The following is an 18,115-nucleotide window of genomic DNA, read 5'->3' on the forward strand; positions in this document are numbered from 1 at the left end:
TGGATATTAATTTTGTATCCTGATACTTTGCAAAATTCATTTATTAGATTTAATAGTTTTTTGGTGGAGACTTTAGGGTTTTCTATGTATAATATCATGTCATCTGTGAATAATGACAGTTTTACTTCCTCTTTTCCAATATGGATACTTTTTATTTCTTCTTCTTGTCTAATTGCTGCAACTAGGACTTTAAGTACTATGTTGAATAAAAGTGGTAAAAGCAGACACTCTGATCTTAAGGGAAACACTTTTAGGTTTTACCCATTGAGTATGATGTTGGCTGTAGGTTTTTCAAATATGGTTTTTATTATGTTGTGGTATGATCTCTCTATTCCCACTTTGCTGAGAGTTTTTTTTTTTATCATAAATGGGTGCTGGATTTTATCAAATAATTTTTCTGCATCCATTGATATGATCATGCAATTTTAATCTTCCATTTTGTTTATGTGACGTTTCACATTTACTGATTTGAAAATCTTGTACCAACCTTGCATCCCCAGAATAAATACCACTTGGTATTTATTTTGGTGTATGATCTTTTTATTGTACGTCTGGATCCAATATGCTAATATTTTCATTAGGGATATTGACCTGTATTTTCTTTCATTGTAGTGTCTTTATCTGGTTTTGGAATTAAGATAATACTGGTCTCATAAAAAGAGCTTGGAAGTCTTCCCTCCTCTTCAATTTTCTGGAATAATTTGAGGAGGATAGGTGTTAGTTCTTCTTTGGATGCTTGGTAAAATTTGCCTGTGAAATCATCAGTCCAGGACTATTGTTTGGTGGGAGTTATTTTTTTGTTTTTTGTTTTTATTACTGCTTCAATTTCATGAGCTGTTATTGGTCTATTTGGGTTTTATGATTCTTCCTAATTCAGTTTTGGAAGACTGTATATTTATAGGAATTTATCCATTTCACCCATGTTGTCCAATTTGTTGGCATATAGCTGTTCATAGTATTTTCTTACAGTCCTTTGTATTTCTATGGTGTTAGTTGTTGTTACTTCTCCTCTTTCATTTCTGATTTTATTTATATGGGTCCTCTTTCTTTGTTTTTCGATGAGTCTAGTTAAAGGTTTATCAATCTTGTTTATTTTTTCACAGAACCAGTTCTTAGTTTCATTGACCTTTTATATATATATATTTTTTTTTTTTTTCAGTCTCCTTGCCATTTATTTCTATTCTGATCTTTATTATTTCCTTCCTTCTACTTACTTTGGGTTTTGTTTGTTATTCTTTCTCTATTTATTTTAGGTGTTGGATAGATGATTTTTGAAAATATTTTTTAATTGATTTTTCACAGAGAGAAGGAAGAGAGAGAGAAACATTGATGTGAGAGAGAAACATTGATCAGCTGACTCCTTCTTGCCCCCTACTGGGGACCGAGCCTGCAACCTCAGCATGTTCCCTGACTGGGAGTCAAACTGGGACCTCTCAGTCCATGGGACAATGCTCAATCTACTGAGCCACACTGGCCAGACTAGACTGTTTATTTGAGATTCTTCTTGTTTCTTGAGGTAGGCCTGTAATGCTGTGAACTTCCCTTTCAGGACTGCTTTCACTGTGTCCCATAGATTCTAGGTGGTTGTGTGTTCATTTTAATTTGTCTCCAGGTAACTTTTGATTTCTTCCAAAAACAATGGTTAGATGTCACTAAGTAGGTGGTAGTGCCTTAACTGTATGTGTGTTGTTAGGCTCAAGAGCCTCTTCCATCACTGTCAAGGGGAATGCTAACCTTCTCTTTTTTCATACAACAAAGATCATTCATTTTCACATAAGTCTAGGGTTGCTGGCATTCCCGCCTTTACTTTGTTTAAGATTTATTGTGAATATCCTATCATTGTTGAGACAGCAGTTTTGAGATGCATAATCCTTTCTGGTCTATGTGTATTAGTAGGCTTTCTTTGGTGAGAAATCTGGTTTAGAAGAATATCTTATTTGTGGAATTTGGCAAAATGTTAGTATTTCAAATATTTTTGTCCTTTAAAACACATTCTGTTATGTAAAGGAGGAAAAAATCTTTTTTTTTTCCCCCCAAATCTTTATTGTTAGATGTAAAATGTATTACAGATGTTCCACATTTTTCCCCCATTGACCCCCTCCTCCCCACTCCCACCCCCCTCCCACCTTTTCCCACATTATTGTCTGTGTCCATTGGTTATGCATATAAGTTCTTTGGTTTATTTCTTCCCACCCACCCCCCAACCCCTTTCCCTTTGAGGTTTGTCAGTCTAGCAATGAATTTGTGCTTCTTAATCCCTTCACCTTTTTCACCCATTCCCCCAACCCCCTTCCCAACTGGCAACCAACAAAATGTTCTCTGTATCTATGAGAATGTTTCTGTTCTTCCTGTTCATTTTGTTTGTAGATTCCATTGTTGATAGATATGTATTCATTGCCATTTTGTTTGTTCATACATTTTATCTTTTTCTTCAAAAAGACCCTTCATCATTTCATATAGTAACGGTTTGGTGGTGATGAACTCCTTTAACTTTTTCTTGTCTGGGAAAGTTTTTGTATGTCCATCGATTCTAAATGACAGCTTTGCAGGATAGAGTAATTTTGGTTGTAGGTTCTTGGTTTTCATCACTCTGAATATTTCTTGCCACTCCCTTCTGGCCTGCAAAGTTTCTTTTGAGAAATCAGCTGACAGCCTAATGGATACTCCCTTGTAGGTAACTAGCTGCCTTTCTCTTGCTGCTTTTAAGATTCTCTCTTTGTCTTGAACCTTTTGCATTTTGATGATGATGTGTCTTGGTGTGGGCCTCTTGGGGTTCATCTTGTTTGGGACTCTCTGTGCTTCCTGGACTTGTATGTCTGTTTCCTTCACCAAGTTAGGAAAGTTTTCTGCCATTATTGTTTCAAACAGGTTTTCGATTTCTTGTTCTCTCTCTTCTCCTTCGGGCACCCCCAAGATGCGAATGTTGGCACGCTTGAAGTTATCCCAGAGGCTCCTTACTCTATCCTCATTTTTTTGGATTCTTTTTTCTTTTTGCTGTTCTGATTGGGGATTTTTTGCTTCCTTATATTCCAAATCGATGGTTTGCTCCTTGGATCTACATACTCTATTATTGAAGCTGTGTAAATTATTCTTTATTTCAGTTAATGCCTCCTTTAATTCTAACTGTGTATCCATGATTTCTAACTGGTACTTTTTATGCTCTTGAGGCCCTCCCTAAGTTCACTGAGGTTCTCACTAAGTTCATTGAGCATCCTTATAAGCAGTATTTTGAACTCAGTATCTGTTAGGTTGCTTATCTCCCTTTCGCTTAGTTCTTTTATTGGGGTTTTGTTCTGTTCTTTCATTTGGGACCTGTTTCTTTGTATCCTCATTTTGGCTGCCTCCCTGTGTTTGTTTCTGTGTATTACTTAATGAGAGGTATGGGGCTCGCTGAGACCCGGTGCTGCTCGTTTGAAAGAATTTAGAAAAAACCTGAAGCAGGATCCAAGACCGGCCAATCCTATGGTTAAGCAAGTGGCAACAGCTTGAAAGTTGTGTGGGGCGGGGCGGGGCCTCAGGGAGTCAGCAGGGCGGGGCTACCTGTGTGAGCCAGGTTGCTGGAGTCCCAGATATGGCTTCTGTCTGCCGCCCCTGGGAAGGGCTCACCAAAGGAACAAAGGCCTCTGACAGCACGTTTGTCCCCGAGGAAGCCCCCTCTCCAGCCCTCGCTCCAGTGCCAAACAGCTCAGTTCTTCCCTGTATGTCTCTGGCGCCCCGTGGAGCTGCCTCCCCTCCAAGCTCAGAGGGAGAGCGTCCGATAAGTTCGTGCGCGGGCCCTTTAGGGAGCTGCCTGGGGTTCCAGCCGCTTCTGCCTCCCTGAGCCTCAGTTTCCGCTGGTTTTTCCAGCCAGAAGTTATGGGGACTTCTCTTCCTGGCACTGGAACCCTGAACGGGACACCTGGTGTGGGACGGGGACCCCTCAGTCCTCAGGAAGGACCTTCCCAGCCACGGGATCCTCCTGATTTTTATCCACCACGCTTGGGTGTGGGACCAGCCCGTCTCGCTGCTGCGCGCTCTGCCGCCGCCACCACTGCGCTGCCGCCGCCCCGCCTCGCACCGCTGCCCGTCCTACCGGTCTGGATGTAGCTGCTTTTTTTTCCCCTTAGTTCCGTAGTTGTACAACTTCCATTCAGCTTGATTTCAGGCGGTTTTGAATGATGGTTGTTCTTTAGTTTAGTTGTAACTTTGATGTGGTTGTGGGAGGACGCGATACCGCGTTAACCTACGCCGCCATCTTGACAGGAAGTCTTCAAGGAGGAAAAAATCTTTAACCAAATAGATTAACAATAGAAAAACATACAAATTGTGTAGAGTGGGGAGGGGTGAGAAATGTAATAGGACAAAGAGGTATGAGCTAAGAAAGTACACTAGGGGAAATTTAGCAAAGCCTGTTTGTTCAGACTCCTCTTGGCATCCCTCTGTCTTTGGAGATAAGGATGCTACTCTCTTATGAGTAATGGGAGGGCATCTCTCACAGGAGGGTCTTATGACCTGCTTCAAGAAAGTAGGGGAGTCAGAAAGTCCTTCCTGCATCTGCTATTTCTCAAATTCTTCCAGCTTAAAATATTCAGTACACCAAGGTGCCCTATTTTAGGGTAGCATGTAGTTTGTTTTTTTTTTTTCCCAGTTTTTTTTTCCCTTTATTGATTTTATAGAGAAAGGAAGTGAGAGGGATAGAGAGATAGAGACATAAATGAGAGAAAACATCTATTGGCTGCCTCCTGCATGCCCCCCACTGGGGATTCGCCCACAACCTGGGCATGTGCCCTGACCAGGAATAGAACCAGCGACCTCTTGGTGCATGGGTTGATGCTCAACCACTGGGCCACACCGGCCGTACAGGGTAGCATGTCTTGAACCTCATCATTGCTTTATCTGACACTTTCCCCAAAAAGTTTGACTGTCCAGAAACTTAGTCGGTAAATCATCCCATGTTTCATTGAACCAGTCTCTCAGTCTTGGGAATAGGTCAGTCCTAAATAGTAGTGCCTCATTTCAGGAGGTGATGATATGGGTGGGAGTAGGGCACTCAGGCACCCACCTGAGTTAGGCCTCTGTGTGGGGCTAGTAAACAGACATTCAACAAGGTCCATTTCTATGAAAATAAAAGAAAAACAGGCTAACAGCTAGAACAAACTATAAACTCAGTTTTTGAATCCAGAAGACAGCCAGTTATGAAGATTTCTAGGTGTTGGGTTCAAAGCATCTTTAGGTGGTAAGGACAGGCAGTAATAGTCCAATTAATTTTGTGATTTCAATTTGAAAATCTCTGGTGATAGCATTGGGTGTTCCAGTGAACTTTCTGCGTAGCCCCCACAGCAGTAGGCACAAAGAGTAACCATATGTGATCTGTTATGATGAAGCTAATATATGTGATCTGTTATGATGAAGCTAATATCATTGTCCAGCTTTAGTATGCAGGGCTTTGGGAAATGGGCAGTTTGGGTTTTTAGTGTGCTAAGTCAGGGATGTGGGAACAAATTGGAAAAATTGGAAACATTAATTATTAATAAAATGCACAAAATGGCACAATTCAGTTTATAAAAAGATGAAAATAGCTCAAAGATAATAAACATTCACAAAGGTGGATTATAGTTTTCCACTGAAACAGAATTTTTATCTACAAGCACCTCCATTTCTACCAAATATAATCAAAGACTATTTTTATTTGCAAAAAATAAGTCTAGTCTCATTAAATTTGGCCAAATTAGTTACAGTGCAGCAAGAAGAGTGAATGATCATATAAACTCTCTTCAAGTCTGCTTTGCAGAGGCCCTCTGGGAAATCTCTATGTTAGTTCAAAGTCAATGAGATTTTATTTGGAATTTGATTTGGGGAAGTTTGTCAAAATGTCAAAAGTTATGAGCACTTGATTAAATAAGATATTGGTCACCTGTTTAACCAAAGTGATAATAAAAGATTTTAAGGAGAACCGAAAAATGGCGGCGGAGTGAACGGAGCTACACAGACCGTCTCCCAGAACCAAACTGGAATTACAACTATAACACAGACAAATCGACGGGAAAAACCAACAGAAAAGCAGCTTGGAGGACCATACAACGAGGGACACCGACTCCATCCCGGTAGGCTTGCGAAGGCGCGAGACGGGGCTGGGAGCCCACGGTCGGCAGCTCGGCAGCGGCCTCAGCTGTAAGCGGCGCCCGCGGGTTACACTCCCAGGCGGCCCCACAGCGCAGCCGGGACAGAGGCTGAAACAGCCACAGCCACTCACCTTGGGCTCCGGCAGAGGGAGGGCGGACTGGACTGGAGCTGTGTCGGGACATTCGGGGTTTGGAGGGCTCTCGGAGCTTTGGCTGAGTGCAGCCACTCAGGACGGTGGCCACATTGCTTCTTCCCAGGGCTCTGGGGAGAGGCAGCAGCCCCTCCCTCGGAGATCCAACCCCACCCTGTGGGCCATTGAAGTGCTAATTGAGGCTCACTAAGGACCAGCATCTGCCCCACCCTCGTGAAAGCCCCTTGGCTGAGCACCAGAGGGAGTTTTTCAATCAACTGACAACCCAAAACTCATCAACCTAGACTGCTAGCTTCCAGGCAAAAAGCTAGAGGATAACAGTACGTTTCCTGGGCTGGCAGCTTTAACCAGGAAAGTAAGACTTGACAGTGGTGTTCAACGCGGGTCCTCCCTCGCTCATCTAAACACAGGAGAGGGAGCCACAAACAGCAGAACACCAACACCCACAGGGAGAACTTGACAGGCTCCAAAGCCCAGAGTGATAGCTAAAATGGTGAAACACAGAAACAGAAGCCAAATGAAAGAGCAAACCACCTCCACCGAAGATGAGATCAATGTGGAGCAATTAGGCATGTTAACAGAGCTAGAATTCAGAGCCATGATCTTGAGGAAGCTGAACAGCATGAGTAAGGACATAGAGACACTGAAAATAAGCCAAATGGAAATTAAAAACCAACAAGAAGAGATAAAAAATGACATATCCGAAATGAAAAATACATTGGAAGGTTTAAAAAGCAGAGTAGGGGAAGCTGAGGACCGGATCAGTGAATTAGAAGACAGGGTAGAAAAAATCAACCAATCAGAAAAACAAAAGGAAAAAACTATTAAAAAACAGGAAGACAGCTTAAGAGAACTATGGGACAACTGGAAACGTAATAATATTCGCATCATAGGAGTCCCCGAAGAAGAAGAAAAGGAGCAAGGGATAGAGAATATATTCAAAAAAATAGTGAGAGAAAACTTCCCTAATTTGGTGAAGGAAGAAGGCATTCAAGTTCAAGAAGCACAGAGAGTCCCAAGTAAGAAGAACCCAAACAGGCCCACACCAAGACACATAGTAATTAAAATGCCACAAATTAAAGACAAAGAGAGAATCCTAAAAGCAGCAAGAGATAAGCAACAGGTTACCTACAAAGGGAACCCCATAAGGCTCTCAGCTGACTTCTCACAAGAAACACTACAGGCCAGAAGGGAATGGCATGAAGTAATCAAAGTCATGAAAAACAAGAATCTGAATCCAAGACTACTCTACCCAGCAAGGCTATCATTCAAAATAGAAGATCAAATAAAGAGCTTCCCAGACAAAAAAAAGCTAAGGGAATACATTAGCACCAAACCAGCACTGCAAGAAATGTTAAAAGGACCGCTGTAATTAGCAGTAGAAATGGGAACAAAAATAGAACCACACTAAACAAAAATGGCAATAAATAAGTACATATCAATAATCACCTTAAACGTAAATGGATTGAATGCTCCCATAAAGAGACACAGAGTAGCTGATTGGATAAGAAAGCATGACTCATCTATATGTTGTTTACAAGAGACCCATCTCTCAACAAAAGACTCACATAGGTTGAAAGTGAAGGGATGGAAAAAAATTTTCCAAGCAAATGGAAAGCAAAAAAAAGCTGGGGTAGCAATTCTCATATCTGATAAAATAGATTTCAAAATGAAGACCATAACTAGAGACAAAGACGGCCACTACATAATTTTGAAAGGATCTATCCAACAGGAAGATATAACCTTGATAAACATATATGCACCCAATATAGGAGCACCAAAATATATTAAAAATCTTCTGGAGGACTTCCAAGGAGAAATCGACAACAATACAATCATAGCTGGGGACTTCAACACCCCGTTGACAGCACTGGATAGATCCTCTAGGCAAAAAATTAGCAAGGAAACAGAGACTCTAAATGAAGCACTAGACCAAATGGATTTAATAGATATCTACAGAGAATTACACCCCAAAACTACAGAATACACATTCTTCTCAAGTGCACATGGGACATTCTCAAAGATAGACCACATGATAGGACACAAACTAAATCTCTACAAGTTCAAGAAGATTGAAATCATATCAAGCATCTTCTCAGATCACAATGGCATGAAACTAGAAATCAATTGCAACAAGAACATGCAAAGACATTTCAACACATGGAGGCTAAATAGCATGTTATTAAACAATGAATGGGTCACCGAGGAGATCAAGGAAGAAATCAAAAACTTCCTGGAAACCAATGAAAATGAACACACAACAACACAAAATCTATGGGATGCAGCGAAAGCAGTTCTGAGAGGGAAGTTTATAGCACTACAGGCCTACCTCAAAAAACAAGAAAAATTTCTAATTGACTGTCTAACCTCACAACTTAAAGAATTAGAAAGCAAACAAAAAGAAAACCCCAGAGCAAGTAGAAGAAAGGAAATAGTAAAGATCAGAGCAGAAATAAATGACATAGAGACCAAAAAAACAATTCAAAGGATCAATGAAACAAAGAGCTGGTTTTTCGAAAAGATAAACAAGATTGATGGACCCTTAGCTAGACTCACCAAGAAACAAAGAGAGAGAACCCAAATACACAAAATCAGAAATGAAAGAGGAGAAGTAACAACCAACACCACGGAAATACAAAAGATCGTTAACAACTACTATGAACAACTATATGGCAAGAAATTCGACAATCTCAGCGAAATGGACAAATTTCTAGAAAGACACAGTCTCCCAAAACTATTCCCGGAAGAGATAGAAAACTTGAACAGACCAATAACAACTAAGGAAATTGAAGAGGTAATCAAGACTCTCCCAGCAAACAAAAGCCCAGGCCCAGATGGTTTCACGGGGGAGTTTTACCGAACATTCAAAAAAGAACTAATACCCATTCTCCTCAAACTATTTCAAAAAATTCAAGAAGAAGGAAGACTTCCAAACACGTTCTATGAGGCCAGCATAATTCTAATTCCAAAACCAGAAAAAGACACTACGAAGAAAGAAAACTACAGGCCAATATCCCTGATGAACATAGATGCCAAAATCCTGAACAAAATACTAGCAAATCGGATCCAGAAATACATCAAAAAAATTATTCACCATGACCAAGTGGGATTCATTCCAGGGATGCAAGGCTGGTACAATATTCGCAAATCAATAAACGTGATACACCACATCAACAAAATGAAGAATAAAAACCACATGATCATATCAATAGATGCTGAAAAAGCATTCGACAAAATCCAGCATCCATTTCTGATAAAAACGCTCAGCAATGTAGGAATAGGGGGATCATATCTCGACATAATAAAGGCCATATATGAAAGACCTACAGCCAACATCATACTCAATGGACAGAAACTAAAAACATTTCCATTAAGAACAGGAACAAGACAGGGATGTCCACTTTCGCCACTCTTGTTTAACATTGTACTGGAAGTCTTAGCCACAGCAATCAGACATGAAGAAAAAATAAAAGGGATCCAAATTGGAAAGGAGGAAGTGAAACTGTCATTATTTGCAGATGACATGATACTGTACATAGAAAACCCTAAAGACTCCATCAAAAATCTATTAGACTTAATAAATGAATTTGGCAAAGTAGCAGGATACAAAATTAATGTCAAGAAATCGACGGCATTCTTGTACATCAATGATGAACTCACAGAAAGAGAAACTGAAAAAACAATCCCATTTACCATCGCGCCAAAAAAATTACGATACCTAGGAATAAACTTAACCAAAGAAGTAAAGGACCTATTTGCAGAAAACTACAGGTCATTGAAAAAAGAAATAGAGGAAGATATAAAAAAGTGGAAGAACATACCCTGTTCATGGATTGGAAGAATTAACATAATTAAAATGTCCATACTACCCAAAGCAATCTATAGATTCAATGCAATCCCCATCAAAATACCAACGACATATTTCATAGAACTAGAACAAATACTTCAAAAGTTCATATGGAACCAAAAAAGACCCCGAATAGCCACAGCAATCTTGAAAAAGAAGAACAAAGTTGGAGGGATCACATTACCAGATATCAGGTTATACTACAAAGCGACTGTAACCAAAACAGCCTGGTACTGGCACAAGAACAGGCATATAGACCAGTGGAACAGAACTGAAAACCCAGAAATGGACCCAAGGCAATACGCTCAATTAATATTTGACAAAGGTGGCAAGAGTATACAGTGGAGTAAAGACAGCCTCTTTAATAAATGGTGTTGGGAAAATTGGACAGCTACATGCAAAAAAATGAAACTCGACCATCAACTTACACCATACACAAAAATAAACTCAAAATGGATAAAAGACTTAAATGTGACCCGTGAATCCATAAAAATTCTAGAAGAAAATGTAGGCAACAAAATTTCGGACATCATACGGAGCAGAATTTTCACTGATACATCACCTAAGGCAACAGAAATAAAGGAGAAAATGAAGACATGGGACTACATCAAACTAAAAAGCTTCTGCACAGCAAAAGAAACGATCATCAAAATGGAAAGGCAACCCACTGTATGGGAGAACATCATTGCCAATGATGTATCAGATAAGGGGTTAATTTCCAATATATACAGAGAGCTCATACAACTCCACAAAAGGAAGACAAAGAACCCAATTAAAAAATGGGCAGAGGAGCTGAATAGACACCTCTCCAAACAGGACATGCAAATGGCCAAGAGACATATGAAGAAATGCTCAACATCACTAATCATCCGAGAGATGCAAATTAAAACAACAATGAGGTATCACCTCACACCTGTCAGAATGGCCGCCATCAACAAATCATCAAACAACAAGTGTTGGCGAGGGTGTGGAAAAAAGGGAACTCTAACACACTGCTGGTGGGAATGCAGACTGGTGCAGCCGCTATGGAAAACAATATGGTGCTACCTCAAAAAATTAAAAATTGAACTTCCATTTGACCCAGTGATCCCACTGCTGGGAATATACCCTAAGAAGCCTGAAACACCAATCAGGAAGAATATATGTACCCCCATGTTCATAGCAGCACTATTTACAATAGCTAAGATCTGGAAACAGCCCAAGTGTCCACCAGTAGACGAATGGATCAAAAAGCTGTGGTACATATACACAATGGAGTACTATGCAGCGGTAAGAAAGAAAGATCTCTTATCCTTTGAGACGACATGGAGGGACCTGGAAAGTATTATCCTAAGTGAAAGAAGCCAAGCAGAAAAAGACAAATACCACATGATCTCACTTATATACGGAATATAATGAACATAACAGTCTGAGGAATACAGTAGACCCAGACACATGGAAGTAGGGCACAGACTGACATCCCTCAGAAGAGGGGATGGGGGGTGGGGGGGTGGGAAGAGATAAACCACCGAACTTATATGCATGTATGCATGACCAATGGACATGGACAACTAAGCCGGGGACAGGGTGGAGGGGGGGGTGGGGGGTGCCAATGGGGTAAAAAGGTAAAATATCTGTAACAAAAAAATAAATAAAAATTCATAAAAAAATAAATAAATAAATAAATAAAAAAAAATAAACTCAAAAAAAAAAAAAAAAGATTTTAAAAGAAAATATAAAGGTTTTATTGCTTTGAACAAACCCCTTTTAATATTATAAGATTAGGTTTTCCTTAATCAACATCTGTTGATAAAGACAACAGAAAACATAGGAAGTTATGTTGATAAAACACAGAATCTTTGTTTCTTAGATGAATGACTTGAAAGGAACTGACCACCTACACACCCTGGCAGGTGAAAAACCAAGCCAGCCTCTCAGGACACACACCAAAACCAACAGGAAAGCAATAGCTGTCCCTGGGATGGGGAAGATCAATAACCAATGGGTACTCAAAACCAAACTCTCAAGAGTCACCATCCAAACAACTAATTCTTGTAAATGTTTTTTTCTGGCTAATCTGACTTTAGAAAGGGAAGGGCAAAGAAAAATGTCTACCTTCTTCTCTCGACTAAGCATAAGACCAAGATTTACAAAACTGGTATGATAAGAACTCTTACCTTCCGTCAGCTTTCTGTCAGTTGAGCCAGACCTCAACTGCGGTCTCCAAGGAGAGTGGAGTATCCCAGCCATTCACTATCCCATCCTGCCCACCAGAAACTATAGGAGAGGGGGAAAATAAATAAATAAATAAATAAATAAATAAATACCCTTGTTTACCAGCTGGAGTTTTATAACAAAAGGTAAATTTACAAGAGAAAAGCATACAACTTTATTTCATATAAGTTTATGTGACATGGAAGCCTTCATAGGGAACCGAAGAGCTGGAGTGGTTAAACCTGAGCATTTTTATGCTAGTTTGATGAAAAGTGGAAAATATGATAGGACAAAGGGATATGAGCTATGGTAGTACCTAGGGGGAAACTTAAGGTTTCTTCATTTAAAGTCCTCTGGGTGTCTTCAGAGATTCGGATGCTCCTTTTCTCTGGGTATAGGGAGGACACCGCCTACATGACGGTTTTATGCTTCGGGGAGGAGGGTCAGAGGGTTCTTCCTGCACCTGCCATTGCTCAAATTCTTCCTGCATAAAATATTTACTATGCCAAGGTGCCATATTTGAGGAAGCTGAACCCCATCAACTAAAACTAATTCAGCAGTTGGAGAAAAATCTTTGTTCTAACGTGTGTTTATATGTGTGGAAGAGAAAGAGAGAATTCAAGAAAACATAAAGTATATGTTTCAGGATTTCATACGTTGGGGAAGGATATAAACAGTATTTGAATCTTTAACTCCAAATCTATTAAATTACATTTAGATGCTATTTCTGTTCCAAGCCAAACACCTTAGAAACTTTATAACTTTAAATTAGTTATAAAGTTTTATAACTTTATAACTTAGAAAATTATAACTTTATTTTAAATTAAATATGTTATTTACTTTTAAACACAGAATAAACCCAAACATTTTTAGCCAACGTAAGTCATAAATTAGGTCCACATTACGTATAAGCAGTGTGCGCAAACTTAAGATGAGTATGCCCCAGGATCCATGCCCTAGGACAAGCTCTATAAGTAAGATTATCTTTGAGCTTAAGAAATTCAATCTTCCTGGGTGATACCCAACAGGCATTTATCTTATCCTTTGTTTTCCTTTGTCATGGCCCAATTTTTCTCAGAGATTTTGGTCAAACAACTTGTTATTCTCATATCTTTGTAACTTCAGAATCTTGCATCTGGACCAACAGGCTTTTAGTAAACCCCATTAAGGGAATGTAAGTGTGAGACTTGTGAGGAAGGGCAGGCAATTTACAGGACCTGAATTTCTGAAATCACATTAGGCAACATTGGGCTTCGTGCTGAAACACCAATGTTTGCGAAGGGCTGACAAGCTCCACTTTTGTCCTTCACATCACTTCCCGCCCTCCAAGCTCATTGGTGCTTATTTTTATTTATTTATTTTCATTTAAGTATAATTAGGATACAATATTATATGAGTTATAATAGTTTCAAGTGTAAATTACAGTGATCCGACATTTTCATACCTTACAATGTGATCACCCCACTAATTCTAGTAGTCATCTGTCACCATGCAAACTTATCACAATATAATTGACTATGTGATTGAGTAGGTCCTTCTATTAACTAATTTGGCTTTGCTGATGCTTTGATTTGGAAAGTTACAAATATAATTCTTTTTTTATTAAATGTATTGGGATGACATTGGCTAATATGATTAGATAGGTTTCAGGTGTGCAATAGAAATCCACGCCTGAAACCTATAAGATCATATTAACCACAGTCAGATATAATTCTTAATAAGTAGATATGATATACTAAATAAGTAAAAGGAACTGCTATAAATAGGCCTTCAGTACTGTGGGGGTGAGGTGTTGGGGAGGAGGAGCGTGCTATGGTCCCGTGTTTAGGTCTTACTCATTTAGCAAGCTTATTCCTCTAGACTGTGAGCTTCACAAGGGTTTCTCCATGTTTTCCCCTCCCCTTTGTAAGACGGGATGTCTACACTGGACTGGAGTTGGGTATGTATTTCCCTCTCCCAGGTCTGTTAGGCTCTGATTATCCACCCCCCTCCCCAGGGCAGGCCTTGCTATGAACAGAGTGATCTGGTGCAGTTACAAATGGTTCCTTTCCCCTCTCTTTGCGGGAAGCGCAAGGGGATTTTTCTCTGATATTTGCTATTAAAATCTGGTCAAAATAATGGAGGTAAATCTCACAAAATTGTGGAGGTCCCTCTATGACTGGATCCCCCGGGAGTTTTCAGCTCTCAGAATTGTCCACACTGGGCCTCCAGCGACTCAGCAATCACGGTCCATGTTTTCCTACCCCAGCGCTGGTCCCAGGCAGCTCCACTCAGGAGTCTCTGCTCTGAGAAGCCGGATGCCCTGGATTTGCCTGTCTCCTCAGCCATGGGGGCAGCAATTTGCCCTGTGACTTCCCTTTTTTATTCTCACCCGAGGACATCTCTGCATTTATCTTCAGATAGAGTGGGAGGGAGACAGGGAGGAAGAGAGAGAGAGAAACATCAATGTGAGAGAGACACTGAGTGGTTGCCACCCACACAACCCCAACAGGGGCCGGGGACAAACTGAAACCAAGGTACGTGCCCTTAGCAGGAACCGAACCCGGGACTCTCTGGTCTGTGGGCCAACACTCTAACCACTGAGCCAAACCAGCCAGGGCTGTCTTCCCTCTCTTATAGGTATAAGAAAAGTTGCTAATTTCTCAGTCAGATCAGCTTTTTACTCAATGCTAGGATGGAGGGGTGACTTCCAGGGTCCTGGCAAGTCAAACTGGAAACTGGAAGTTCTAAATACAGGGGTGGGCAAAAATTTTTAATCTTTAAGATATATTAAATACTTTCTTTAAATCCTCACCTGAGCCTGGCCAGTGTGGCTCAGTGGTTGAGCATTGGCCCATGCACCAAGAGGTTGCTGGTTTGATTCCCGGTCAGGGCACATGCTGGGGTTTGGGGCCAAATCCCCAGTAGGGTGCATGCAGGAGGCAGCCAACTGATGTTCTCTCTCATCAATGTTTCTATCTCTCTCTCCCTCTTCCTCCCTCTCTCTCTGTCAAAAAAAAAAAAAATTATTTAATAAGTAAATAAATCCTCACCTGAGGATATTTTAAAAATTGATTTTAGAGAGAGAGTGTGTGTAAGAAACATTGATATGAGAGAGAAACATTGAAACATTGATTGGTTTTCTCCCGTACACTCCCCTAGGGATTAAACCTGCAGTCTAGGTATGTGCCCTGACTGGGAATTGAACCCGCAACCTTTTGGGTTGGCGCTCCAATTCAACTGAGCCACCCAGCCAGGGCTCAAATACTTTTAATTCCTCTTATTATTCTGATGACATTCCAAGACATTTTCTTTGACAAGTGCATGATATGAATTCTGTAGTCCTGATAAACTTACGAATATATTATGTTGCCCTTTAGTTAACGAACTGAATATGGTGTTAGACATGGCATGCAGGTTTACTGCTAATTCAAAGATGAAGTTCAAAGATTTATTTTCTGCATTTGAATCTTACTCTTAATTCTTTTGTTGGGAGAAAAATGTATGTTTGTTTTTGCATTGAGTATTATTTTTGTTGATCATATGTGATGAAATATATATTGTTAAGGACCATCATGCCTCTAAAATGTGTTCTGTATAATTAAGATGAATTAATGAAAATTCCAATGATTAAAACTCTAATTGTGTAACTTATTTTTACAGGAAGTTTATAGAGACTCATCTGAAAACCATTCCCAGTCATGCATTTTCAAATCTGCCCAATATTTCCAGGATGTAAGTCATTTTTCTTAATATAAAAAAGTCTGCAATTATGACATGTTATTTTCTAAATGTGTTCTATCCAGAAAAACAATCTACATATGTAATATATATAAAAACTTTATGTACAAAATGTTTACTTGGTTTTGCTACATCTCCATTCCCTAATTCCTAAATGATTTTTTTAAAGCTAAAATAAATTTTAATTCATTTGGTCTTAAAATTTTAATAATTCTTGATGTATTATTTTAATATATCTCAGGATGTGGTAAAATCTTAGCTGGAAATTTCTCCCATAAACAGTTTTCTCTATCTATCTATCTATCTATCTATCTATCTATCTATCTATAATTAATCTATCCTAATTACCAATTCTTGACTCACTTTTTACCACTAGTACTAATGCTTACATTTTGCCATAAATGCAGCCAATGGTTTCAGATTTCACTATTAGCTATACAACTAATTCATAAATGAATATCTCTAGCCCTGACCTATTCTTAACAGTCCAGGCCTGCATTACAAACTTCCTTCCAAATATCATCCCCTGATGTCCCACAAGCAGGACAAACTCAGTCCTTTTATTTATTCAAAATAAACTCTTCATCTTCCCCCTAAACTGCTCCTTGCCTACTCCCCGTTTCAGTAGCACCTTCATTTGGTGGCCTGTATACTGATTTAGAAGGGCTACTGGATATGGTAAAAAGAAAGAAGCAGAGCAAGGAGAACTGGAAGTGCTGGGTATGGTGGGGTACTCAGGGAAAGATCTGGGAGGACCCTAGACTTGAGAGTTATAAACAGATATTTGTAACTGGGGCCAGGGAAAGTAGTCAGTAGAGAGCAAGAAGCTAAAAGAATAATAATAATAATAATAATAATAATAATAATAATAATAAAAGTGAAGAAAGAACAATGTTAAGAGCACCCAGTAGAGGGACTGACCTTCTACGGGAAGATGGCCACTTTTGACATTGCAATAAGAAGAATTGGGGCAGGTGCAGGTAAATTAATAGGCTTATTGAAAGGGAATTTTTAAAATCTTCATCTCAAGGTTTCAATCTTTTCTACAAATTATTAAAATAGTATGTACTACTAATATTGAGGGTAGAGCTGGCCGAGTTTGGAATTTGAAAAGGTTTGAAATGAAAGTCATAGGCAATTAAAATGATGGGAGGGTTGACTGAGATATTTGAAGATCTTGTTGGAATTTCCACCAAGGAGACTGTGCTAAATTCTCCAGTCTGGGTTAAGTGTGCCCTGACCCCCTTCAGAAAGCTTATCACCTTACATGCTAATCCCATTGACCTGTCTGTATCTCCCTTTGCTGTGAGTGCATTGAAGCTAGGGAACACGTCTATTTGGTCATTTGTTGAATGAAAGCACACAGATATACATGAATAATCATCAAAGAGGTAATATTTCTAGGGGGCAAGAGAGAGATCACCAAGGAGACCCTAGGTAGGTTTGCCTGGGACAATACAAATTCCAACCTATTATTCTGGCATATTAACGGCACCCTGTTTTAACACACAAAAATATCCTATTTTGGATGATAAATGTTATGTTCATTCTAATAATTATATAAGACTTAAATGGTAAGAAGAAATTTGAGGAAGAAGTGAGATCTGACTTGTCCTGTTTATAAAATAGGATTAGCAAGCAGAGAATCATTCTTTTCATCCCTCTGACAAATGGTTCCTACATGTTGGATTCACCATTCAGTTATTATGGCATGACCTGAATAACTACTCCACAAAAACTTTAAGAAAGCTTTGTGCTTCTGAACTAAGAAATGCAAGAGAAAATTTGGAGTGAATGGATATGATGCACAGTTAGATAAACAAGTTTGCAGCCTTCAAAATTAATCTTGTCTCTCAGATTGCTTGGCTTCCTCCCCTATAAATTCCCACAATCTCTACACAATAAATTAATTATTTCAACATCTCCTATTGCTTTCTCTGTTTTAGATATATTTGGATCAAAATAATTTATGTAATGTTATCCACAAGTGGTAATAACTTGGGAGACTTGATTAATCAAAGGATAATAATTTACAGAATAGGTAATTCAGAAGAAAAATCACAGAATCTTTAAAACACTCACAATGACCATGGTATAAACTC

At 39.4% G+C, this 18,115-nt stretch overlaps 1 protein-coding gene and 1 non-coding gene across 2 annotated transcripts in view; one reads left to right on the forward strand and one right to left on the reverse strand.

The window, feature by feature from the left end:
• The window catches only part of TSHR (thyroid stimulating hormone receptor), a 141,660-nt gene that overhangs the window by 69,809 nt on the left and 53,736 nt on the right, over positions 1-18,115 (forward strand). The window contains exon 2 of the mRNA XM_036274553.1: positions 15,936-16,007. Within this exon, the coding sequence (XP_036130446.1) occupies positions 15,936-16,007 (72 nt within the window). The remainder of the gene's footprint in view (positions 1-15,935; positions 16,008-18,115) is intronic.
• On the reverse strand, positions 1,631-1,756 carry LOC118622668. The gene has a single exon (XR_004958106.1). It is a non-coding gene; the product is annotated as a U6atac minor spliceosomal RNA (small nuclear RNA).

Source organism: Molossus molossus, unplaced genomic scaffold (genome assembly GCF_014108415.1).
Source record: "Molossus molossus isolate mMolMol1 unplaced genomic scaffold, mMolMol1.p scaffold_m16_p_1, whole genome shotgun sequence".
In the NCBI taxonomy this organism is placed as follows: Eukaryota; Metazoa; Chordata; class Mammalia; order Chiroptera; family Molossidae; genus Molossus; species Molossus molossus.